General features: G+C 36.9%; 2 protein-coding genes across 2 annotated transcripts in view; both read left to right on the top strand.

Annotated features, from left to right (window-relative positions):
* AKAP7 (A-kinase anchoring protein 7) overlaps window positions 1-27,570 on the top strand; it is a gene marked incomplete at both ends in the record, with an annotated part of 100,641 nt that overhangs the window by 28,520 nt on the left and 44,551 nt on the right. The window contains one exon of the mRNA XM_084259562.1: window positions 11,551-11,663. Coding sequence (XP_084115688.1) covers window positions 11,551-11,663 — 113 coding nt within the window. The remainder of the gene's footprint in view (window positions 1-11,550; window positions 11,664-27,570) is intronic.
* Window positions 22,636-23,802, top strand: LOC311188455 (ATP synthase subunit gamma, mitochondrial-like; the record flags this gene model as incomplete). The annotated part of the gene is given in 3 exon segments (XM_084259564.1): window positions 22,636-22,954; window positions 22,957-23,425; window positions 23,688-23,802. Coding segments are annotated over 3 exon segments (903 nt in total).

Below are 27,570 nucleotides of genomic sequence, written 5' to 3'. Positions count from 1 at the left end.
CTGTTTTTTCCTAATTCTTGTAACAGGGATTTGACATTTAAAAATATTTTACAGCCAATATAACCTCACTTTATAAATGAGCTGCTTCACTGTTTGCCTGTGAAATAATGAGCCAAATAAAATGGCCTGAAAATTTACCTTGATTCTTAGAGTTGAGTAATATGTTGATTCTGGGGCTGTCTGGAAAGTGATGGACTAGACTGAAGTATTTGTTAGGATTGTTCTGTTCATAAGTTTGAGGGTTCCCAGTAGTTATCATGAGATTTGACAGAGTTGGCATTTAGTAAGTATTGAAAGCATGTATAAGAACCAGTAGTTGCCTATTTAAGACTTGTGAGAATTGTCAGTAGATGAATCAGCATGAATCAGCAACATTTTCCTCTGTGCCACTTTTTGTTTTCCTTCATGTTTAAGTAGTACTGTCTGAGCAGAAGGTCCATTCGTGATGGTGAAAGATTGCACGTTTATTGGAGAACATGTTGCTTTGTACAGTACAATTGAAACTGTTAGGAAAATAGAAGCAGAAAGCTGGATGAGTGACTTTTGAGTTTGGTCCAGAGATCATAGGTTGGGTATTAACCTGCATACTGTAAACATTTTTTATTTTCATTTCTTTTCATATCATGTCATGTCATCTCATTTCCATTTCAAGGATCCTCGGTAGAATCCTTGGTTCATAACATACAATTCATCATTTGTTCATGTTTGGTCCATCTTTGTCTGTCTGTCTTATTAATCTATCAATTAATCAATCATCTATCGATAATATAACAATCACCTGGGTATCTACCACCAAAAATGAAAACTAAGACTGTGGCAATAATCTAATCATATTGTCCTTTCATTAATTCATCCCTTGCCTTCCTTAATATGAACTAACCATCCTCTTGTAGTCATCATTATTTTCTTGTATATCCCAACGTATATGTATTTTCAGTTGGTTTTAACTTTATAAAAGAGTATCATATTGTATGATAATTTTTCATACATTTTCACTTACTACTCTTTTGTCTTTATTTTGCAGTTTTATAGTTGCTCATTTAAAAGTGTACCTATTTTTTGGGGGTGGGAAGACATGAGGATCAAGTTTTTCTTTAGCAGAATGAAGTATGTATAAACAAACAAAATTGCAAGCAAATACACAAGAATCAAGTTGGACTTAAAGTCATTAGTTGGTCAAGGAGAAAACAGCTCTAATAGTCTGATGACAAATCATTTGGGAGCTGATATACACAGGTACTAGACTTAATCTGTTCTTCCTGACTGCAAAAAAAAAAAATAAAATAATGCTAGATTTAGATCTTTTCTTTTGAAACATAAATATCCCTAGCTCAAGAAATATTTCTAATTAGTTATTCATTCATTGTTCTTTTAAATATTTCAATGGGTACTTGCAGTAGAGAATTCCATCCATTCTTAGCAAATATTCTCACAAAGACATTTTCCAATATTGATGAAAGATCCATTGTGTACTGAGGAATGTGAAGCCTCACCAGTGTTAATATAACTGTGAACCCAAGGATGATGATTTGTCATTTTAGAAAAGGCCATGGCCCTTATAATTCCTTTCTTGATGCCAGAGACGTTTGCTTAAAAATATGTATACTTTTTCCAAAAATTTAAACAAAAGCATCACAAAAATGGAAAATAGAGAACACAGCACTCTGTTTCCTTGCATAATCACTATTATACTCATTTTAATCCTTTGTGTGTGTATTATACACACACAATTTTAGTTTTTATGTACTTTTATAAGAAATCTAAATAATATTCAGTATATATATGGAAATTTTTCATTGAAGTATAGTTAGAGCCCTTACTTATATTATGTTCAGATGGTCAGATTGTTCAATACATGGAGTATTATCAATATTTTACTTTATTAGATTAGTTTTTATAAGGATACCCAAGATTAGTATTGCTTTAGTCTATCCGTACCAGTAAAATAATTTATTATGTTTTTGTGTCATTTTATAGACTATTTAAATAATATGTTCTAACTTTCAGAAGAATACCTTCCAGGAATCCAGCATTTCTTTTCTCTTCTTGAAAGGAGCTGAATTAAACAATCATTTTTCTTTAGCTTTTTGACAAACAAATTGGAAGCAATTTATAGTGTTCTAATTCATTTAAATAAGATAGTACTAGCTAGCTAAATGTTCATATTTCCTCCTGCAAGAGATAATTCATGCAAACACATTTTAGAGCTTAGCAATTCATATAAAATTTCTTTTTTTCATGTCACGTGTCCTGCCTACCACCATCCTTTATGTTCCCTTGTGACTTTCCCTCCTCCCTCTCTCTAACTTGTAGCCCTCAGAATGATGGTTGATGTCCACTAGTTTTTGAAAGTGTTTTACATTGTTGAATTTTTCTCTTATATGAATGTGCAATATTTGTTTTTACTGTTCTGACTTACTTTGCTCCAGGTAATTCTTTCAAAGTCCCCACAGTTTGTTGAAAATGGCTGCAGTTCATCCTTTGTTGTGCTATATAATACTTGGTGGTGTGTATGGACACATCTTGACCACTACATTTATTAAAAGAACTGTATTTCTTAAAACTTTGTAATAAGCCATGTATATGAATATGCATATACATACAATTAAAACTTTGTTAAAAATAATGAACACAGAACCTGTTTGACATAGTGGAAAGCAGGAGAATTTTTAAAGGCAATAAATGCCATTTATAAAGAAGTAAAGTTTAAATATTATGAAATAAAAGTAACTAGAAAAATAGTTGAAAATTATAATTCCGGCATTGTCTGATTTGTTTTAGTTTATATCTACAAGTTAAAAGTAAAAAAAATTATATAGTTAAGAAAAAAGGTATGAGTTATGATAAAAGGAGACTAATATTTGAACTCATTACTAAAACTTAATAGGGTGTAAAATAATTTAGAATTTTGTTATAAAATTGAAAATTATTGTAGGTTGTGCACTAATAGAGTGAATTGATGAGTTTAGGTCTTCAGTTCTTGAATTATGTGTGCAGATGTACTGTTTGTACTGCTTTTGGTAGATGTTGGTGGCTTGAGGAGACCCAGCCCATCTTTGCACACTGCATGAAGAAGGCTTATGGCGACAGCTGCTTGAGGGAACAGGTCAGGTCTGTGACACCAGAGACTCTGTTTCTTAGCTTTTTGCTGTGACCTTGAGTGATCCTGTTTTTCCAGAATAAAACAGCACCTTCTTCTTTTTCGTAATTACCTAGTAGTTCATAGAGTTAAAAAGGTATTGGAAATTATGCATTTATGTAGCATTTCTCCACATTTTACAATGATAAAATTACACTGTAAAGCTTTTGGCCATAGAAATGAATATGATTTTATTCATTTTTTTCAGTGAAATGTAATTTTGTTAAGAAGTATATGAGATTGAGAGACTGCTAAAAATTTAGCCTGCTGGAATTATAATAGTCCTTGCAAATATTTTTTTTTTTAAATGAGGACAGTGTCCTTGGTTAGCATGATAAAAGACTCCAAATGCATTTATCTCATAAAAGGAAGAATGAAAAAATTTTAGGGTGTTCATTTGAAGATTGTATTTTCTTTTTCTTTGACTCAATTCCCCTCAAAGATAAAGAGAACAGCCTTGTGTTTTCTGCTCCTTGTGGGCATCTATTCAGTTGCTGATACCATTGTGCTCTTCTTGGCTGTCCTGTTACCAGGAGAGGTCGAGGAGGAGTTCAAACCTCAGGGGGCAGGTAGGTGTCTCAGCAGCCTGTTGCCCCTCCCCACTAATGGCCTTGGCAGGGCTTTCTTCAGAAACACCAGAACACCTTTACCACACTTCACTTAGATCTAAAAAAGGTTGCTTTTCTCCCCGGTCAGGATGCCTGCATTCACAGCCTGTGCACTGAGGCCCGTCTGGCCTCTGGTGCCCTGCTTCTGTGTGCAGGCCCCTCTGGGCACGCCCCCTCCAGACTTGCTTCCCTTCTCACCTCTCATAGGGGAGGAAGATTGCTTCCTTCTCCCCGCCCTAGCTTCTCTCTCTGCAATCTTATAAAATTAGACTGACAAAAGATTAACAAGAGAAAAATGCTGTACAGATCATGTGGGGGAAACCTCAAGGAAGAATAACTCAAAGGGATGGTTAGAAATGGTTACTCTGACATCTTAACAAATGAACAACACATTTGTAGAGAAGAGCTAAAATAAAGGAAAAGGGCTTTAGGCTTTCAAGGGTAGCAAAGTGGGAAAGTAAATATATGGGGGAATTTAATGGAGTAAGTTTTGTTTGTGCAGGGCCACTTTGCCCATAAATCTTTCCTCGGAGAGGGGATTTTTGACAATCTTCATTTTTTAGAAGTTTCTGCTTTTTAGTCAGATTAAGGGAAACTCTGGGAAAGTTTCTTTCTTCATTTATTGATGCCCGTTTGTCTCCAGCTTGAAAATAAACCCTATGTTGGGGTGGCATATTCTGGTTCCAAACATTTCCTCCTTGATTTCACTTGACTTTCAAACACTTAAGTGGATTTATTTTATGCCAAAACTTATTCTGGTCATCCTACAAATGTTAACTCATTTGATCTTAACTCTATGAGATAGGGCCCATTATTATCACTTCCCCATCATACAGATAAGAGAACAGAGGCACAAACAGGCTAAGTAATTTGTTAGTATGCAGACTCCAATACTTATCAGGACTCAAATATAAGCAGTCTGATTCTGAGCTCTTAATCACTATGCTAATCTGTTACACTGTAAATTAGCAACTGGATTCTCTAACAGTTCCAGGGGTACCCCTTCACCTTGTTGACTTAGCTGAAGCCTGGGTCTTTAAAGATGTATTCATTGATACAAGCACTGGGGTACAGGCCAGAGGCACAGGAGGGCGAGAGAATTCACCAGAGACACAGTGGGGAGCAGAACAGGCAGACGGCTGAAAACACCGCTGAGGGGAGCAGTGGGCGAGACAGGAGAGGTCTGCCTTGCCATGTGGGCATCTCCTTGGCTGGCTGGGAATCGAACCGGCGCTGAAGATGCTGCAGACAGCTTCACAGCACTGTGCCCAACCTGCTGCGCCACCCGGGAGACCCTGAAGACTGGGCTTAGCTGAGATCACAGCTTCCTCTAGAAGGCCGAGCCAGCCAGCAGACTCCTCACAGTAGAGGCCCAGCGGTATCATCCCTCTTAGTTCTTTTGCTTTGTCCCGGCGTTAGCTTCACACACTGTTTACACAGTGTTATAAACCAGCATTACCTCAATTAAAAAAAAAAAACAATTTAAAAATAATTATGAAAAAAGAAAAGAAAGAACATTTCACCATGGATAGCTTTCCCTCATCTACATTCATTGTCTAAATCTTTGTATGAAAATAAAATTCTCCCTGAATGATGAGACCCCAGCTCTATCTGGCAGTTTACATGGACTAGCAATTTTTTAGGATGAGAAGAGACCTGAAAGACAATTTATTGCGGTCTCATAACTTTCATTGTCAGGGTTAAGTGATCTGTCCAGAACACAGTTGAATAATAAGAGAATGGGGCAAGTGTTAGATTGCTCAATCTGGTCTCTTCCTCTTCGGGGGAAGTGGAATGAATGTGATTCCTCTGGCATCAAGGTATAATTAAAGACTTGCTCTTATGAATGAAACATTTAAAAATTTCACACAGTTATCAATTGGAAACATCTATTTAAAATGATGAATATAAAAATTTTAGATTAAAATTTGGTTTCAACATATTGTCACCCTTTATGTTGAAACATAGTTCAGATGACTTACTAAAGCCATCTAAAATGAAGCAATTTAAGCACTTTATGAAAACAGAATCCCTTAAATAGTGATAATCTTTAAATAGTGATAGGAATGACAAAAATAATTTTATGGCTTTTATTTCATTGGAGTTTTGGATGACTAAAAAGTAATTCTCCAATTGTATTGATATTTTTTCATTATGTATGTGACATAATTTTATTGTATTAGAAAATATCTTTCCATTGGAAATCATGGAAAAACTTATCACTCATTCTATGGTATATTGTTCAGTCAAAATTAATCTTTGAAAAACTAAAATCTAACTTTTTATTTGTTGTACCCACATCCTGAAACAGCTAAATATACGGGCCACTTAATTTGTATTTTGTATTCTATATTATTCTTATTAATAAATCACTTTGTGCTTTATTCTCCAAGATCACATAGATCACACTGTCATATAAACTTTCCTTACAATTTTAGAAAGAGAAGAAAATGGCAAAAGGGAGAAAAAAATGTTTGTTTTGCAATGAAATGTGTCCAATTAGACATACATGATTTTATTAAAATTGATCTGTGTACAATTTATTTGAGACAACTTCCAGCAATTTCTTTACATTTTAGGTATACATTTTTTGTTGTACACATTTTAAATAGTTCATCTGAAGAAAAATCTCCTTTGTAAAAATACATACATATGTAACACATAAAGTGTATTTGTTAAGATTATAAAAGTACTGTTTCTTTATTAAATTATTCATTCAGTGTACTTTTATATGAAAGTCCCCTAGTGTGGGGCCTCCCTGGTGGCGCAGGTGGTTGAGCGCAGCGCTGTGAAGCTGTCCGCAGCCTCTGCAGTGCCGGTTTGATCCCCGCAGGCCTCAGAGCAACCCACAATGCAAGCAGACCTCTCCTGTCTCACCTGCTGCTCGCCTCTGCAGTGTATTTCATCAGTCTGCCTGTTCTGTTCCCCACTCTGTCTCTGGTGAATCCTCTCACCCTTCCCCGCATCTGGACTGTACTCCTGCTCTTGTGTAAATTAAATAAATCTTAAAAAAAAAAAAAAAGTCCCCTAGTGTTTAAAAAAATATTTTAAAGAAATTGTTCTTCGAACAACTTGTATTTTTAGCTGTGAGGTAAACACATTATTTAGGAAGCCATCTCAACTGACTTTTGAGGGATATCTGATGTGTTTCCTATGTGACTTTCCATTTAGTGCTTGAAGCAGTGTTGTAGTACTAGAAGGAATTGAGCAATCTCTTAAATTATTCATAAGTTCTTCCAGAATATAAGTTAACACAGATAAAAAGTGAGTTGTGATTTTCACACTAACAAAAGCTCTTTTTATCACAAGAATATTTTTATAACCGTTAGCCAGTACTCTGGCTAAGTAATATAGTAGGAATATAAAATCAAAACTAACTAGTACTTTTCAAAAAGACATTGGCATTTTCTTTTCTACTTTTGTGTTCCTAGAGATTATACTGTACTGGAAATACACATTAGTAAAAACAAATGTATTTTATGACAAATTATTTACAGCAATATTGTGAATAAATATTCATCATAAAAGATTTCAGGCCTAATGAATAATGACAACTCTTGAGTCAAAACAATGTAACTGAAATCAGTGAATTGAAAAACATTGCTTTAGAATCTATTGATATTAAGATTATATCAAATGAGACAATATGTAAAAACGAATATCGATGGTCAAGAAAAATGCGCATGTCTACACTTTAAATTTCTATTTACAAAAAACTTTTCTTGTATCTCTTTAATAGTTTGATAATTTTGAGCATTAGTAAATTCTTCTCTTAATTGGGCTGAAATCTGTCCCATGAGACTATTAAGTTCCGTGAAATCAGGGACATGTTTGCTGTCTTGAAGAGATAATGTGCCTGGCACATAGAGTAATTTAACTCAGTAAATAACCGAATAAATAAACTTGCTTTCACACCTTCATGCTATTTCTGTTTTCTGGGTCAATGAGAACATGTTGCTAAGATCCAATCAGAAGCTCTTCTATGTGATAATTCTTCAAATACTTGAAGACTTAGAAAATGTGCCTTAATCCCTTCACAGCCTCTGTTGACCTTACCTCCATATGCCAGGGTGCATGTTATAAAAAGCCTGCTCTAGACATTTTGGATAAAGCCTATCTGAATACTTTTGGGAGTACTATCCTCCATGTATTAAAACATCTACTACCAAGGTGATGCTGAATTCAAATTCAACAAGGACAAGTACCATTGAACACGCAGTGGCTGCAGAGCCTGTGCTCATTCGCTCTGTGCTGTACTGACTGATGCACAGTTCCCTCAGCATTCTCTTCCCTGCACTTTGGCTGCCAGACATCCAGCACAGTGGCCACCCACCCCGGATGTCATTGTCAGGACTTACATTTGTGCTGTTGATAAATAACATGCATCTTTTTAATTCTCTTGCAGGTTTTTCCATTTTGAAAGTCTGCTCTTCTCTGTGAATTATATTGATGTTATTTTATTATTTTCATGTGTACCAGTCATAGTAAAACACTTTATCTTCTCAGAATGGGAATATGATCTCTGTTTTGTTCACTCCCCCATCTCGTGCAAAAAAAAAAAAAAAAAAAAAGAAACTAACTGTGTAAAAATTATTCAGGCAGAATGGAAAAATAATTGGTTTTATTTTCCTCTAAGCGTTTCTGGTTACATTTATGTGTATCATTAGTATTCTCCCCATTCCATCAGAATCAGTTACAATTAAAGCATTCTTATGATTCTAGTATTACATTTAAAACATCCTCTATTTTTAAGGGCACATTTTCTAGGAATACTAGATAATCTTTCATTAAGTTTATGTTTTTTTAATTTGTCAGAAAAATCAGGTACTTTATGTTGATAAGAAATAACTGAATTTCAAAAGGAAAATTTCTCTCTAAACATTTAGATTGAATCTGGCCTTTTTTTAGATTCAAGGACATATCTTGTGCCCTATATAATATCAGTTATTGGTGGAATTATTGCCACTAAAGGGACCCTGCATAAGTTTTTCGATCACTGGCTTTCAATTTCTTTTTCTCTGGTCAGCATTGAAGTCCTTGTAAAAAATAAAATGATACTCAGAAGATCATTCTGTATAAAACAGGGGAGCTTCACTGACTGAAAGTGATGTGTTTGTGGGTGTGGTGGGAGGTGGCAAGTCCCTGCCTTCTTCTTCCTCGTTGAGTGTTGAGGAAGCTTCTCTGCCCTTCACTGGCTGCAAGGTTTAAGGTGGTGTTTTAGCCCTAGAATTGTAGAGTGAAACAGACCAAAGTAGAAGTAAGGGCACCTGGATGTCAATTCCTTCTCTATTACCATTAGGGAGTGTGACCTTGAATGTCAACTTCTTATATTTCAGGATTTTTCTTGTCTTTAAGATTACCTTCCATATTAGCTGTACCTGATTTTGAGCGAACAAGCTCAAATAAGAAATTGTTTACTAAAGATCTTTGAAAAATAAGAATTTTTCACATGAATGATCAAGAATTTTATCCTCCTATTTTTGTATTCTAGTATGTTGCTGGTGCACTCATAGTGATATTATGTGACTATATAGTATAGTCAGTTACTGTGCTGCTTATTTGATTTTTAAATTTTATATTCAAACGTAATACATGCTCATTGTGATTATTTAAATAACATAGAGATGTATAGACAAAATATTACTTGTCTCCATTGCTTCTATTCAAACTCAACTCCCATCTTAAGATATTGTATACTGTTTTTCTATGCTAATACATTTTCTTTTCTTTTCTTTTCTTTCTTTATTTCTCTTTGAAAATAAGCCATGGAGTCATGTTGTAGATACAGCATATACATAGATAGAGCATAGGTAGAGTCATGTTAGAGATATACCACACAACTTGCCCTTTTTTCTCCTTTTGGCTTGACAGGTCATGGATGTCTTTTCAATTCAATATGTATATCTCTAATTTAATCTTTTATTTTGATTATCTTTAGTGTGGCCATATGGTAATAGAGCAACCATTCTTTATCGATGAAGATTATTTCTAGTTTGTGCTAATTCACACAGTGCTAATTATCTTCTATACAGAATTTAATATGCTGATGTATTTTTGTGTATTTTTCTAGAATTAGATTTGCTGGTTCAAAATGCTTGTGCAGGGGCCTCCCTCGTGGCACAGGAGTTAAAGTCTCAGTGCTATCAAGCTATATATTACCTGCCACTGCTGCATGAGTTCGATCCCCCAGCCAGGGAGCTAACCCTTATGGTGCAGCGGGCCTCTCCTGTCTCGCCCGCTGCTCCCCTCAGCAGTGTATTTCAATTGATCTGCCTGTTCTACTCCTAACTCTGTCTCTGGTGAATCTTCTCACTCCTCGCACCCCTGGCCTACACCCCAGTTCTTGTATGCATAAATAAATAAAAAGAAATCTTAAAAAAAAAATGCTTGTGCAGTTTACATGTTAATAATTACTGCTCAGATTTTTTTTTTCCCATTGTAGTGGTGGCACATATGTTTTCTTCTGGGAGTTTCTATTGCTATATTTTCAGTTTTTTGTTCTGTAATGTCTAATTTGTTTTTAACTCCATCCAGTTTATTTTTCTCAGACATTGTAGTTTTTATTCCTCTAAGTGTAAGTGTAAGTTGTCATTTTTATTAAAGCTTATAAATCTCTACTTTTTAAACATAAAGAATACAGTAATAAGAAAATGTTTTGATGCTTTTATTTGCTAATTCTAACATCTGGGTCTCTAGGTTAATTGATTAATCTTTTCATTATGGGCCATTTTTTCCTCTTTGTTTGTATGCCCAGCCATTTTGATTAGACTCTAGACACTGTGAAATTTACACTGTGGGGAGCTGGAGAGTTTTGTTTTCCTATAAATATTCTTGGGCTTTGTTCTGTACATAATTAAGTTACTGATAAATAGATTTTTTTCCTTTGGCTCTAGGCATTAAGATTTGTTAGCCGTGGCTGGAGTAGAACCAGTCCAGAGCGAATTTGTCCCTCCTAGGGAGCCAAGACCCTTCTGTTTATCTTACTTGCTGTCCCATGACTCTTGGGGTTTTCTGCTGTAGCTGTTGGGAATAAACTGTATTTTGCCCCTGTTGGAGTGTTGGGAGCTCTTAATGTACTTTCCCCATCCTCAGGTATTTGTTCAAATATATGTGCTGATCAGTACTCAGCTGAATACTGTTGGGGACCCTTTGCAGATCTCTGGAACTTTCTTCTGCAGTTCTCACTTTTCTGAGATTCTTTCCTATGAGCTTTATATGTGTTGGTTTGTTCTCATTGTAGTGAGACTCTGAGGCTCTATCTGGATTTCCTTCCTTGCACAAGGACTTGGGCACTTAGTAATATGAGCTGGGGCATTGAGGGGCTCACCTTATTTGTTTCTCATCTCTCAGGAAGCACTGACCTTCACTAATGATGTACAGTATCTTGCAAATCATAGTTTCATATAAGTTGTCCTTTTCTTGGTTATTTCAGTTGGAAGGGTAAAACTGATGTTATTGCGTCTGATCAGGAGTAGAAGTTTTTGACGTGAAGGATTACATGATAAGCTAGTCATTTTTTGTACACCACTGGGACATTCAGTAAAAGACAGCATCATATCAGCCAAAGTGTAAATATTGCTTTTGTATTCTTTAGAGTTTGAAATCTCTGCAGATTTAACTGTCATGGTACATTTGTTAATGTATACCTAGGTCTTCTCTTTTTAAAGAAAGATAGTATCTCAAACAGGTATATAAAATAATCTTCATTGTAAAGTAATTTACAATTTTTAAAATTTCTGTTTTTATAATTAAAGGCAGCTATGAATGAGAGTAGCATTTTTGTACTTCCTTTTTTTCCCCTAGAGGCTGCAAAAAAGACATTTCAAGAAAAAGGGATCTTGGCAGGAGAAAATAGAAGTTATAAGCCTCACTTGACCTTCATGAAGTTGTCCAAAGCACCATGGCTCAGGAAAAAGGTGAGCAGACATTTTTATTGTAAGCCTTGTTTTACTGGCCACAACGGCCTTACGCAGGCTTGGAAGCATGGGTGACATTTGTAGTGGTTCTCAAGACCCTGGTACTGTTGCTCTTGGGATGCTATGTCAGTTTGGTTTCAATTCTCAGGAAGCTGAGTTGGCTTGGAGGCTGTTGCAGTGGTGCCCTCCTCTGCCATTGTGGCTCTGAGCCGCCGCATACCTGACTGTTGCTTACTGCGCTTTGTCTGCAGCCACATCTGCTTTATCCTGTGAAGAGCCTTGAGGCGGTGCCAGGCTTTTGTTTTGTTGTTTTTCTTTGCTTATGGTGGTTTTTAGCCTGCTGTTCTCAGAGCTGCTGCTACTGGCCAGCATACACTGATGCTGGTCGCCGCACCTTCAATGTGGGACATGATTTTTTTTACCCCCCTTTATGTAGCTCTTCCAAGGTTTCGAAAGATCACCATGCTCTTACCAATTGCTCTCTAGTGAGGACTGGGAGCGAGTGATCCAGGTATTGGGCAAAATGGTAGCTGGGGACTCCCCAGCCCCCGGTCCTTCAGAGCACTTCTCCCTGAGTGGTCAGCAGTGACACAAGCCCAGGTGTAACAGGGTGGTCCCCAGGAAAGGGGGAGGTTCCCTGCCCCACCCAAGGGAGGATGGAGCTGAGCAGGAAGAGGAGAAGCTGCAGAAGAGACTGAGGAAGGAAGCAGGATGGAGCCAGGAGACCTGGAGGAGGCGCGTGGATCCTAGAGACATGTGAAGAAACTGCGCTTGTCTTTTGGTCGTGGACTGGGTGACACAGATGTGGGTGAGATCCATGGGGAGGTGACCATGGCATCTTTTATCTTGATGTTGATTTTGCTCTTTTCCTTCCGGGCTTGTCCGCTTGTTTGTGACCCTTTTCTGTGGGTCCCCACTGGAAGATGCTTTAGACTTGTGGCAGGCTTTGGGGCTTTGCTCTGGGCCAATCCCATTTGGATGGACTTTTACCCACGAGGGGACGGGTAACCTTGGGTGCTTCATTTAGAAACTAGATTCTTTGCCTTACCTGTATTGTTTCCTAGTTTTATTAAAGTTCCTTCCCATTAAAGTCTCATATGTTTTGTGTTGATGCGGCGGATGGCAGAACCCATTTAGAATAGGCAGGTTTGTGGGGTTTGGGCTGCCCCTCTCCCTGTCCTATAACGCAGGGACCTGTCTTTTGACTTTCTCTGTTTCAGGGTGACTTTCTACCTTCCCAGGCCACCTCCTTCTCCCTCAGACACTGCTCAGCGGTATTTTACTTTCTTTTGGATTCTTGAGTATTTCTTATAGTATCCTGACTGTTTTTCCTAGAAAATCCTAGGGATTTTCTCATGCAAATTAAGACATCTGCCCTGTATATCAGAGTTTTGGAGATGGACATGCAGATTAGTATTCTCTCCTGTTCATGACACTTTGTGGCAATTGAGACTGGTTTACAGTTCCATAAATTAAGACTGTGTTTATTAGTAGGTAGGTCTTTTTTTTTGGTCCTTCAAAACATGGGCTTGTGTGATTGAGTGCCCTGCGATTATGCATTTTCTACAGACTGCTGTAAATATCTCCACAAAAAGATTATCTTACATGTTTCTTTTTTGTTTGTTTCTTCATAGCCATGCCACAGACTCAATGACAACTGTATTAGGTGTCATTCCAGAATATTTAGATTAAAGTAATTTATGTAAATGACTTAGATTTTGAAATTTGGAATGAAAGTATCTGACACAACTTGTAGGCTGTAACCAAAAAGTTTACTTTTTTACTCTTTCTTGTTTTTGTTTTTGTTTTTTTAAGATTTATTTATTTATTTATACAAGCACTGGGTACAGTCAGAAGCGCAGGAGGGTGAGAGAATTCACCAGAGCCAGAGGGGAGAGCAGAGCAGGCAGACTGACGAAATATACTGCTGAGGGGAGCAGCGGGCAGCAGGAGAGGTCTGTGCGCCATGTGGGACCCTTGCCCGGCAGCCGGGAATGGAACCAGCGCTGCAGAGGCTATGGGCAGCTTCGCAACCCAGCGCTCAAGGCCTGTGCCAGCAGGGAGGCCCTACTCTTTCTTGTTTTGCTTTCAAATGGATCATCCTCTTCCCAGGTGTTTCACACCTAATCACAGAATAACAAATCAGTGGTAAAGATAATATCCACATTTCATAATGTGTTTCTTTGTCTTTAAATGTTAATTTTGAAACAAGAGCACCCAAGGACATTTATTAAAAGAATATTTAAGCTGTTACAGACTCTTTCAGTATTCAGACTGAATATAGATTCCTTGGCATTAACTTCACAGAATCTGTTCCCTTATTTTATCGAAAAGCAAGAAAGGTTGAATGACTTCAAAAGATTGAATGATTGAAATGAGTTCATACTGTCCTCAGTTCTAGAGCCCTGTCTAGAGTTTATCTTATCTCCTTCTCAGCCTCATAGTCTTTGCTCCCGTTGGCCAAGTCCAGTTCACCCAAATTCATTTCTGTATGTCAGCAGCTCTCTATTCCAAATCATATTATTTCAATAAGTATTTATTTTTTTCTTTTATGTTGTTTTTAAATTTATTTTTATTATTTTTTAAATTTTTATTTTATATGTATTTTACATTATTCTTCCTTTTTGTGCAATGCATGCTTTCTCCTCTCAGGTGTAGTCCCCATAAAATTCCCACCACCAGTTCACCCGAGCACCATTACATAGTCCCTTGTGTGTTTTGATCCTACATTCCCTCCCCTGTTTTGATCCTACTCCCTCCCCCATCCCTGCAGAGTGTCTCTGATTAATAGTTGCCTGTTGATTTTGTTTTTTAATTTATTATAATTGTTTTTTTTCCTGGTCTCTTATTTGGCTCCCTTACATTTCTCCTATAAGTGAAACTATCCGATTTTTCTTTTTCCTTCTGGCTTAATTCACTGAGCATAAACCCTTCTGGTTCCATCCATGTTGCGGTGAATGGATGAGTTTATCTTTTTTGATTGATGAATAGTATTCCATTGTGTATATATACCACATCTTCTTGATTCGGTCATCTACTTTTGGGTATTTGGGTTGCTTCCATATCTTACCTATTGTAAATTGTGCTGCTGTAAACATAGGGGTGCAGGTATCCTTTTATTTCAATAAGTATTCATTAAGTGTGTGCCATGTGCTAGACACCAGGGGTTGGGCTACCTGTGGTGCTTGTTGATACTGCAAATTTTTACCCTATAGACCTTGCCTTTTGATATTCAGTAGGTGCCACTGATGATTCTGATCCACATCATCTGCAGAGTAGCACATTCTGAGATCTGCGGGCTTAAATAAATATTCAGCATTTTTTTTTAATGTGGCAAATTTTTAGTTGCTTTGTAAAAGTTAAAACCAATATAAAAAGGTAGCATTCATAAAAGTAGATTTTTAGTATGCTTTTTGGTTTAGAATGCAGATTATTTGAGGATATGTGGTCCTTCAAACTCTTGCTTCCTAGTTTTTTTACATTTGACTTTGTTCTCTCCTAGCACTATTTTCTTCTAGGTTTTTATTCTGAATCCACCAATTACAAGGAAGTTAACATTGATAAAGAGTGTAATGGAATGTATTGCTAACTATCAGTGTTATTTAGATTGACAGTGAAATAAAGGAGAGAGAGGAAGATAAGAGATAAAATATTGTTTCTTTCCACTCAAATATTAGGAAATCTGTCTCATTTCAAGTATGTTAATTTTTATTTTAAAAGTTATTTTATTATAAAAGTAATGATTGAATGTATGTTCATTGTAAAAAATCTAAATATATGCAAACTGTAGAATAAAAGATACAATTTCTTCCTTATCATCACCCTGCTTCCCTCTTGTTCCCAATATAATTTCTCTCTTCAGGTAACCACTTCTATTGTATTCCCCCCTACCTTTTCCTATACACTAAAAGAAGACACATAAAAGTAGAGCCGTATTATATATATTATTTTTATTTATTATATTTAAATTTCTCCTTTGATGATTAGATTAATTTCTGTTTCTTTGCTACCACAAACAATGCTATAGTGAACAGATGTCTTCATTTTTCTTTGGGCTGATAGCAAGTATCTCAAAGAACCAACTCCTTCAAGTAGAATTCCAAGATCAAAGGGTATTGTACATTTTAGTTCTTCAAAAATACTGCAGATTACCTTTTAAAGTGGTGATGTCAGTTTATACTTCTAAACATGCTATTTGAGAGGAACATTTGTTAGGGTGACCTTGAGGTGGAAGGATCATTAAAGGTTACATACAATGTCTCCTAAATTAGCTATGAATTAAACAAGTCACATAAAAATGAAAGTATTCATATTCTTTAAGAAATTAATGCTGCTGAGAATATCCTAAAGAAATAATTTAAAAGAAGAAACTTTTATGTAGAAAGATGGTTATTGAAAAGTTCTAAAATGACTTCCATAACAATAAGGGAATGTTTAAGTCATTCATGATAAATTACAGACTGATTTAAGAAGTCATTAAATAGATATGTATAAGGATTGTGTAGTCGCCTAAGAGGAAATGTAGAATGCATAACATTGTATAAAAGTAGCTTCCTTAGATTTACCTTGCAGTACCTAATGTGCATCCATGCCTTCTAAAGGTAAAAAATGAATTCCCTCAATTATTCTTTTAGCTCATGATTTTTCTGGTGGATCATTAACTAGGGCTGTCTGTAATGTCACCCAGAATATAATAAGTCATCCTTTATTTATACAGAAGTAGTTTTGTATAATTCAGAGCTATTTTGATTATTGCTATGCTTTCAAAGTTGTAGTTTTTAATCAAATGAATGAGGACTCAGAAAACCTGAAGTTATGATGTCTCTGAAATTGTAACTAAAATTTGAGTTATTTGTGTGGTTTCCTTAGAATATATTTGTTCAACTCCTGTGTTTTGGTTTTACTTTTCTCATTGAGGGACATTGCCATTTAAACATTCCAGAAACTGTTTGATTAGAAGTGTGTGCTAACACTTGGTGGCAGAAGAAGACCAACTTCAAATCAAATAAGTATCACTGTAGATCTAGACTGCTGAAGAAATAAGTGTGATCTTTACATGGGCAGATCAGTTGTTTTTAAGCATTCTCCCCTCCACCCTCCTGCCCTGGGTTTCTTCGATAGCTTTTCTGATTTATGACTCTTTCAAATAACTGACATAGCACTTCACTATCAAAGCTAAGTTTTAAAATCGGCACTTCCTTGAAATAGCTTTTCACAGAAACGGGCAATGAGGGAAACTCAGAATGAAAGAAATACTCTTCATCGTTAGCTACTACTTTCACTTAGGCTGGTTTATTTCAAGTGCACATTTTCATATGTACATAGCTCTGGTGAAGGGGTGGTTACTGGATCCTATGATGAAGGGTAGAGGGGGAGTGGTATAGGGGACTCAGTAGATGGGGCAGTGGAGGATGAAAAAGTAGAATACATGGCTGAAAATTTTGTTCTGATGGTACAGTTAAGGGGAAAACCCAAATCCCAAATTGTTTGGCGATTGATATGTTGGACCAACATTATAATTAAAATTTCCTACAATTTTATTGGCCAAAGCAAGTAATAAGGTCCCTTTTGAGTTCAACTGAGCAGTTTGTATAATCTGCTTACAGAAAGAGAAACCACAAGGAGGAGCAGTGAATAGTTTGAACAGTTACTTAGTCTATTTCAATATTGTTTCCCAAATGTCCTTGAGGAAACAATGATGAAATCCATTTTCCATGGACCATCTTTTAATGCTAGTGTTTGGCAGGATATGGTTTAGGAAATGCTGATTTTGATAATTCAGGCTTAAATGACATTTTGCTTCATACATCCAGGCTTAGTGGACATTTTACTTATTTTCTAGAACATTTTAACATTTTACTTATTTTCTAGGACATTTTACTTTTTTTTTGTTGTTGTTGTTATGATCTTGTGATATTTATTTATTTTTAAATAATAAATTTTATTTTTATATTCCCCATACAATTGCAGCCCCCCAATTCTGACTCCATTCCCTCCCCTCCCGCCCCCGCCCCCGCCCCCCTAAAAGTGTCTCTGGTTCATAGTTTTTTGTTGATTTTGATTTTCACTTTCTTATAGTTATTCATTTTCCTGGTCCCTTATTTAAGTTTTCTAGATTCCTGCTATGAGTGAGACCATCCAGTATTTTTCTTTTTCTTTTTGGCTTATTTCGCTGAGCATGATCCCTTCCAGCGCCATCCATGTGGCTGCAAATTGCATGTGTTTATTTTTTTTGAATGCTGAGTAATATTCCATGGTATATATGTACCACATCTTCTTGATCCAGTCATCTATTTTTGGGCATTTGGGTTGTCTCCAAAGCTTAGCTATTGTAAACAGTGCTGCTATAAACATAGGGGCGCAGGTGTTCTTTGGAATTGATGTTTCTGTGTCCTTTGGGTAAATACCTAGGAGTGGAATTGCTGGATCATATGGAAGCTCTATGTTTAGTAGGTCCAGAAATCTCCACACAGCTCTCCACAGTGGTTGGACCAGTTTGCACTCCCACCAACAGTGCAGAAGAGTTCCTTTTTCTCCACACCCTCGCCAACATTTGTTGTTGCTAGTTTTTTTAATATGTGCCATTCTCACTGGTGTAAGATGGTATCTCATGGTAGTTTTGATTTGCATTTCCCTGATGACAAGTGATGTTGAACATTTTTTCATATGCCTGTTGGCCATTTGCATTTCCTCTTCAGAGAAGTTTCTTTTTAGCTCTTCTGCCCATTTTTTTGACTGGATTATTTTCTTTGTTGTTGTTGAGTCTCATCAGCTCTTTGCAGATTTTTGTGATCAGTAGGACATTTTACTTAATCAGCCATTATCTAGGTAAAATTCTGATTTAAGTGTTATTGAACATGTAATCAAGAAACTAATACTTTATTGCAAAATAGTGTTAATAAGACTTAAGCAACAATAGCTAATTTTTCACCCACGAGAATAGTCACATAATAAGTGAATCAACTAAAATTATTTGGATGGTAAAATGATTTTCTCTATCACAGGCAAGAATGGCTGAATAATAATAAAATAACAAAAACAACAGTAATACAATTGTTAATAAATTATAACAACTGCATAATAAAAGAAGATAGAGTTATATTTTTTCTTGAGGTTCCCACTTAAAGAATCCCACTTTAGATTACAAATCTAAAACTGGAGCTGGCTTACATTGGAATTATACTTCCATACATAAACACGAGCTGATTTATTTTGATCTTTCATTAGAATTTTGTTCTCTCACAATAACAAAAACAAAGAGAAACCCCACCAACTGGGAGAACATTTTTGCACCCAACACTAATGATAAAGGACTGATCACAAAAATCTGCAAAGAGCTGATGAGACTCAACAACAACAAAGAAAATAATCCAGTCAAAAAATGGGCAGATGAGCTAAAAAGAAACTTCTCTGAAGAGGAAATGCAAATGGCCAACAGGCATATGAAAAAATGTTCAACATCACTTGTCATCAGGGAAATGCAAATCAAAACTACCATGAGATACCATCTTACACCAGTGAGAATGGCACATATTAAAAAAACTAGCAACAACAAATGTTGGCGAGGGTGTGGAGAAAAAGGAACTCTTCTGCACTGTTGGTGGGAGTGCAAACTGGTCCAACCACTGTGGAGAGCTGTGTGGAGATTTCTGGACCTACTAAACATAGAGCTTCCATATGATCCAGCAATTCCACTCCTAGGTATTTACCCAAAGGACACAGAAACATCAATTCCAAAGAACACCTGCACCCCTATGTTTATAGCAGCACTGTTTACAATAGCTAAGCTTTGGAAACAACCCAAATGCCCAAAAATAGATGACTGGATCAAGAAGATGTGGTACATATATACCATGGAATATTACTCAGCATTCAAAAAAGATAAACACATGCAATTTGCAGCAACATGGATGGCGCTGGAAGGGATCATGCTCAGCGAAATAAGCCAAAAAGAAAAAGAAAAATACCGGATGGTCTCACTCATAGCAGGAATCTAGAAAACTTAAATAAGGGACCAGGAAAATGAATATAAGAAAGTGAAAATCAAAATCAACAAAAAACTATGAACCAGAGACACTTTTAGGGGAGCGGGGGCGGGAGGGGAGGGAATGGAGTCAGAATGGGGGGGCTGCAATTGTATGGGGAATATAACAATAAAATTTATTAAAAAAAAATAAAAAAAAATAAAATCTAGCAAAATTTGAAAAAAATAAATAAATAAATACATTTTCACTGTAGGAAAAAAAAAAAAAGAATTTTGTTCTCTCAAGGAGAGGCACCTTAAAAATAGAATACTACTAATTTTTGAATTGCTAAATTGCTTGATTATCTTTCTATTGGGCATTCTAGTAGATGAAAGAAAAAAGTTATTTATCTCTTTGTTAGGGCCAAATGTCACATAATCTGAAGTTAAAGACCTGACAAAACTTGATCATTACCTCAGAGACAAGCCACCTTTTGCTGCAGTCTCTAGCTTGTTTTCTGCAGTAAGCCTTCTTTCTCTAAAATCTATCAAAATGGAGACTTTTTTAAAGTTTTGGCAAAGTTTGTGACACCATTTTGGAGAGCCATCTTTAAGGCCTTCTAACTACACTCTATCTTCATATCCTCAATGGTCAGAGTATGAAAATGCTTCTTTTCCTTTCTTGACTACTGCCTTCACCACAGCTGAATTTGATTATACTGATGAACAAAAAGCATTTTATTGACTAATCGTTGGTTTGCAATACTATATAAGTTTCTGGAGTACAGCTTTACACCTTGACATATATATCTTTACTTAGACCAGAAACATGTCTTTCATAGTATTTCATGTTTGCACTCCAGTAAGTGAGATCTTAATCAGCCATTTTCTGGGAGAATCTTCTTTGTGATTCCTTCTACCGGTCCTCCATAGAAACATTCTCTCCCTTCATACACATTGCATTTTTCATGATTTTGTCCTTTTAGAGTCCATCTTGCTTCTCACTCTCCCTGATCTACCCTGATAATTTGAGAATGGTGAAGAGAGTACTTTATGCTCTTGGACTTCAGTGCAGATAGCTTTAGAACTTAATAGAGGAATTAAAGTGGGGGCAGAGTGACCTGGGCACAAACTGAATATATAGGGAAATTATGTCAAACATCCTTCTCAATAAGTTATAAATTTCTATCACATATATTCCTATTGGCAGGAACCTGAAATGTACAAAATGGTGTTGCTATGGAGGGTGATGGTGTCAAGGTTGGCGTCACATTTTTCTGGGACTCTGCCCATTATGATTGATAGGTTGGATATAACAAGAGAGGCTATCTCAGTGTTCATAATTTTTGCATACTATTATCCCAAGATACCAATTCCTTTCTTCTTGTTAACTTTCTGCTTTATGCATTTATTTATTTTTGCCTGCCAAACCCACTTCTTATTTTATTGGTCTGTAAGAGCTCCTTAAAATTTTGAAAATATTCTTGATTTTTGAAATCTTTGAAAGAGAAGGCTGTGTGAATATTACCAGCTGGTCTGAGTTCTTTTTTTACTTCTCAGGAAGCAATATCTAATCTAATGTTCACAGATATATACTGACTCTGAGCCCACTAGAAAAACTGTAATTCTGTATTTTAAGAGTATACCAAGGGGAGATTTTACAGTCAAATGTTTGATTAAGTTTGAGATGTGAACAAAAATTCTTATGTGTGTTATATGTGAAATTGTGTTGCATTGTAGTTTATGTCTTTGGATACATTTCTTGATCTACCTGGAGAGAAGCATTCATTTTGAAATTAGTTTAAAGGGCAGCAGATGAACCCCAGATCATATGTTTAATGATTTTCCATATTCAATTATTATTTTTACTATTAAACCCTCTCTTATGATATACATGGAACATTTTTAACCAAATAAAGTAAAAAGCTTATATCCTTGAGCACCTTTCTTTCTTGTTCCATTTCCTAAATTATAGCATACTGAGTGTAAATCATATTGTCATTTTTTTCCTAGGCTTGCTCAGTTCTTTTAACATTGTTTGCATACCTTCCCATTGGGTGGGGACTTCGGTCCTAAGTGGTGACAGGGAAAGTGCCCGGGAGTTGAAAGAGGATGGGATAGGTGAAGGTGTTCTATTTAGATGGTGCGTTCAGGAGCTGAAGGAAGAATGTTGATGGGAAGGTAATCAAGGGAATTGATTAGTTCATAAGAAAATGGGAAAAGAAGCAAGTACTAGATAAGTATTTGCAGGATGAGCTACAAAGATGTTCTAGGTATTTCTTCACATTTCAGGATTACAATTAATAATGTCTATGGATGTATATAAAATATTTTGCGGTATACAGTACCTTCTGTATAACCATTCCATTTAACTCTCATTTGGACTGTACCTGAGCCTACAATTAGGTCTGAAGTTTTACCTATAGATAGTTGAACTAATTTAGGTGAATGCTTCCATACTTTTGACATCTAAGCTATAAAAGCAGAACACAGTTAATTATAATACAAGTATGTTGCAATATAGACCTATGTTTTAGGACATTTTTTTAAAGATTTATTTATGTGTACAAATACTGGGGTGCAGGCCAGAGGTGTAGGGGGTGAGAGGATTCACCAGAGACAGAGTGGGGAACAGAACAGGTAGATTGACTGAAATACACTGCTGAGGGGAGCAGCCGGCAAGCCAGGAGAGTTCTGCTGTGCCATGTAGGTAGCTCCCTGGCCAGGGATTGAACTCGTGCTGCAGTGGCTGTGGACAGCTTCAGAGGTTGTGTGTTAACCCCTTGCGCCACCCGCGAGGCCCTTAGGGCAATTTAAAATTGTTTTTTAGGATTTTTCTTGAACCTTTTTCTGAACGATCTGCAGAACAACTTCATTCTCCGCTTCACTGTTGAGATCCTGAGAATTTTTTACACTAGTGGCAGTGTTTACTTCATGTTGGAAAGTATAGATTAGAAGAGAAAGCAGGTAGGGTCTGTCTAACCGACCTTTAGCGGGCGCATTACCACCATGTTCTCTCGGGCGGGCGTCGCTGGCCTCTCAGCTGTGGCCGTGCAGCCGCAATGGATCCAAATTCGAAATACGGCAACTTTGAAAGATATTACCAGGCGACTAAAGTCTATCAAAAACATTCAGAAAATTCAGAAAATGGTGGCAGCAGCAAAATATGCCCGAGCTGAGAGGGAGCTGAAACCAGCTCGTGTGTATGGAACAGGATCTTTGGCTCTCTATGAAAAAGCTGAAATTAAGGCACCTGAAAACAAGAAGAAACACCTCCTTATTAGTGTATCCTCGGACCGAGGGCTTTGTGCTGCTATTCATTCCTCAGTTGCAAACAGATGAAAAATGAGGTGGCCACACTGACAGCAGCTGGGAAAGAAGTTGTACTTGTTGGAATTGGTGATAAAATCAGGGGTATACTTTATAGGACTCATTCTGACCAGTTTCTGGTAGCGTTCAAAGAAGTAGGAAGAAAGCCACCTACTTTTGGAGATGCGTCAGTCACTGCTCTTGAATTATTAAATTCTGGATATGAATTTGATGAAGGGTCTATCATCTTTAATAGATTCAGGTCTGTCATCCCCTATAAAACAGAAGAAAAGCCCATCTTTTCTCTTGATACCATTGCAAGTTCTGAGAGCATGAGTATCTACGATGCTAATGTACTGCAGAATTACCAAGAATATAATATGGCCAACATTATCTACTATTCTCTGAAGGAATCCACCACAAGTGAGCAAAGTGCCAGGATGACAGCCATGGACAACGCTAGCAAGAATGCATCTGAGATGACTGACAAGTTGAATTTGACTTTTTTTTTTTAAAGATTGATTGATTGATTTATACAAGCACTGGGTACAGTCAGAAGCGCGGGAGGGTGAGAGAATTCACCAGAGCCAGAGCAGGGAGCAGAGCAGGCAGAAGGACCGAAGTACACTGCTGAGGGGAGCAGCGGGTGGCAGGAGAGGTCTGCGCACCATGCGGGACCCTCCTCCAGTGGCCGGGGAGCAGCCGGGGATCGAACCAGCGCCGCAGAGGCTTCGGGCAGCGTCACAACCCAGTGCTCAACCGCTGCACCACTGGGGAGCCCCAACTTTGACTTTTAATCACACCCGCCAAGTTGTCATCATGAAAGAGTTGATTGAGATCATCTCTGGTGCTGCAGCTCTGGATTAATGAAAATCAAGTATCATCCTCAGACAAGAGTTAAAGTAGGAAATTTCAGCCAGCTGATTTTGGTTTTAGCTTACTGCTATCCTTGTGAGAAGAAATTATTTCTCCATTGTCTGAATTACTAAGGACAGCAAGATATTTGTAAATTATCTTACAATAAACAACTTACAATAAGAAAAAAAAAAAAGAAGAGAAAGCATCCTAGGTTAAGTAAAGTAAATGTATAGACCATATATGATGACAAATTTTGTGTGTGGAGGTATGTTATGTTTTGTCTTTAGTTTTTTAGAAATAAATGGTTAAACTGGTGAATTCAAGAGAACATGCAGTTACTTGCTCCAAAAAGCAGACTGCTAGGAAAACAGATGTGTTAGGGAGGAGTTGGGTGTAGCTTGTTTACATTTGAGTAACCACAAAACTGTGGTGAGCTGAGAACACAGCTGGAGTTTTTGATCAAGGAGAATAGAGAATCCTGCTGAGATTGAGCTAAATAAGAATTATTTTCAGATGCCTCATTTTTGAGACCCTTTCTTTGTTTAATTATAATGAGAAAAGCCACATGCATAAGAAGACTTGAAGAGAAATTGAGGTTTGTCAAGTAGGCAAAAAATGAGCGTAAATGGGAAGAGACTGTGCTGTAAATAAAGGTGTTGTAGGTGTTTACTGTATTGAGCCTGTAACCTTGAGAACTTCTTGGGTACCATTAAATGGTTAATGTGTCATTAGTGCAAATGAGCTGTTGTGGATGAAGCCATGTTTCTTCCTCTGTTTTTTTTTTTTTTTTTTTGAGTTGTAGCCATTTTCTTATTGTTGTCTTTGAAGCCCGGGAAGGCGCGCGGAGCCGGGTGTCGTCCCCGCGCCACGGCCCCTCTGTTTTGTTTGATACCAGTTTCTAATGGAAAGAAACTCCAGGCCCAGGAAGTGACAAAGCATATTCTCTTAGTAACTTTTGTGAAGCTGTTGTGAGGAGAGGATGTCCTGAATGAACTCCACAAACACAGGTTTTATGGACCCCACACCCACCCCAGGCCAAAGAAATCCAACACACCAAGGACTGCAAATCCCATAATGTCATCATCACCACAGGGAGGATTGCTAGGAACTAAGGGTCGAGTTAAGCAGCCAGACTTGGTATATAATCTGAGACATGTGGGCCTTGGGGTGTGGTTGGCCTTCAGCAAGCTATTGGGGTCCCAGCTCAGCAGAACTGGTAGGATGCATTCACCAATTTATCTATCTCCCTTTCTCCCTGATTTATTCCTCTTTTCACTTTCCTTTTTTCTAAATAAACCCTTTATTAATTTTTTTTTTGTGTGTGTACCTGCAGTTAAGTCTCATTATAAGTCCCTTTTAAGCATGTGGGTGAGGACCCACCGTCAGGCCAACCAGTTTCACATTGGGGTTGCCCTGTAACAATGGACTTGTGCTGTTAGGAGTTGTGTATCACCTCCCCCATGTGACTGCTTTCCTTGCCACTTGAGGCCCCAAGGAGCATGTAGCTCCTCTCAAACTGTTAGGATAGATAGAAGGAGGTGTCAGCAGTAGATTACAAACATATAGCTCTAATAACTATGCTTCTGCTTATTGTTTGTTGAAAGGTATCATTTTGTAAATGTTAGATACAATGTTAGGGCAAAGAGTTTCTATTTTTCTTTCCCAAATGCCTCAAGATTAAACATGGCAGCAGTGATAAAGGCAAATTTATAAATAGAGGGATTAAGAAGATGGCCTATCTGAAACCCCTCATGGAGAGTTGTAAAGATGCTCAGCATAAAGTAAAATGAAGAATTATGAAAAATTGTGTACTCAGAAAAAACTGGTTTAGAAAATGCAGGCAATCATTGTCAGTATTCTATTTGATTCTAAGAAGAGTTCTTTTTACAGATTGTTTGGATAATTTCTTCAATGTATATGTAACATCTATGAATTCCTTCTCATCTCCCTCTATGAAATTCATTTACTATGGATATGTAATTACCACTTGATTTATTAACATTAATGTTATGTTTAAAAACAGGTGTTTTAGTATGCCAGAGTTTCCCAAAGTAATTTTCACATTGGCTTTGGAAACATGGTAATATGTATGATTATATCTTATGACTGACTAATATTCATAGAAATTTAATATTTTAAAGTAAATTATGAAGTGCTTGAATATTATCATTCTGTTCTTTTCAATTTATTTGTGTTCTCCACTTGTCCTGAATTCAAATCCAAGCTTCTCTTCTTGTAAAAACTGTGTGTTCTTAGGTAAGTGGCCTCATTTCTCTGATTTAGTGTCCCTATCTAGGGATGCACTCATAGAGTTTTTGTAATTAATAAATGAGTTTATACATGTTCCTCAAGCTATGCCTGTGCATAGTAAGTACTATGTAAGTATTTTTTTTAATCAGTGTCATTATACAGATGATAGTGGCAATTTTTTAGGTTGATTTAAAATCTGTTGTCTTTTTTTTTTTTTTAATAACTCCTACTTTTTCATCTCTAAACTTACAGACAGGCACTAGGCAGGGTACAAGGGCCTCAGGAGACAGGCATGCTAGACATGGGAACCACGGCCTATCCTGCCCCCGTGGGCTGGCCAGAGCAGCAGGAAGAGATGGGAAGTCTGCCAGACAGTTGTTACTCGAGAGTGCTGGACACAGAGCCTGGAATTGCCGTCTTAATGTAGAGCCTGTTGACTGGTACAGTCAAGACTCAACCTTTCCCGTCCCTGTCAAGGACAGACTTGAATGGACCTGATCCTGAATGGGATGGGCCTCTGTCACCCCCACTAGAGAGGCTGAGGGAAGACTGCAGTTGAAGAGGAGGTCATGGAGGGATCTGTATCAGGAGGAAGATGGAATAAAACAGTGCAAACAAAATGTCATTACATAAGAGATGGAGGGGCCATTAAGAATTATAAATGAATTGTAAGATTTGCCTCTGAGAAGCCCCATGTCAATATATAATCTTGTAACTTTGAATCACTGATATGTAATTTTTCCTTTGTGACAGTGATTATTATAATGATTTTTGCTTTTGAGCCAATATCATATACCACTGAGGATATGTAACCCCTTTTTCCTTATGAAAATGGGGGTAGAAGAGTACCACCTATTTCTCTTTAGCCAGCTGAGGCCCAAAGTGACAAGCCAGTTTGGTTTGGCTCCTAACTTACATGTTGGTTTCATTTCCTATCACAGGAACTATACATTCTTTTCTAACTACTGTGTGACAGGAATAATCTATTGGAAAACAGCGAACTCCAAGAATTTCAAGTTACCACCAGTGGGACACGCTTGTTTTTGTCTGAGTGGCAGCCTGTTTGTATGTTGCAATTTTACAATAGGATGACAATGATAAATGATCTGCTGTTACAAAAAAATTTAACCCTCCTGATAAAACTGCTATTCTATTCTTTCTGTGATAAATAACTTGTGAAAATTAAAGATGAATACTAAGTATTTTATCTTCCAGAACCTTAAATGAATTATTTTCACATTCAAATTGTTAACTAAAGTGAAATTTCATATTTCTTGGCTCTGTTTACTTTCTATATTGAAAATAGAATTGGGTGCATAGTAATGTAAGTCTGAGCCCTCTTTGGAATATATTAAATTATAGACATGATTTAGCTAAATATAAATGATATGGTGAGTGCTTCCTGAGTAAATAATTTCCATTACTTATCAGATGCAGCCATCAGATTCTAAAAATACTCACCAGGCTCTTGATGGCATTTTCCAGTGTTGGCTGTTGGGGTGCCACATTAAATCAGTGTTTCATGGT

The sequence above is a fragment of the Talpa europaea genome (genome assembly GCF_964194135.1).
Source record: "Talpa europaea genome assembly, chromosome: 2".
Taxonomy (NCBI): Eukaryota; Metazoa; Chordata; class Mammalia; order Eulipotyphla; family Talpidae; genus Talpa; species Talpa europaea.
This window is presented reverse-complemented; position numbering and strand designations above follow the sequence as displayed.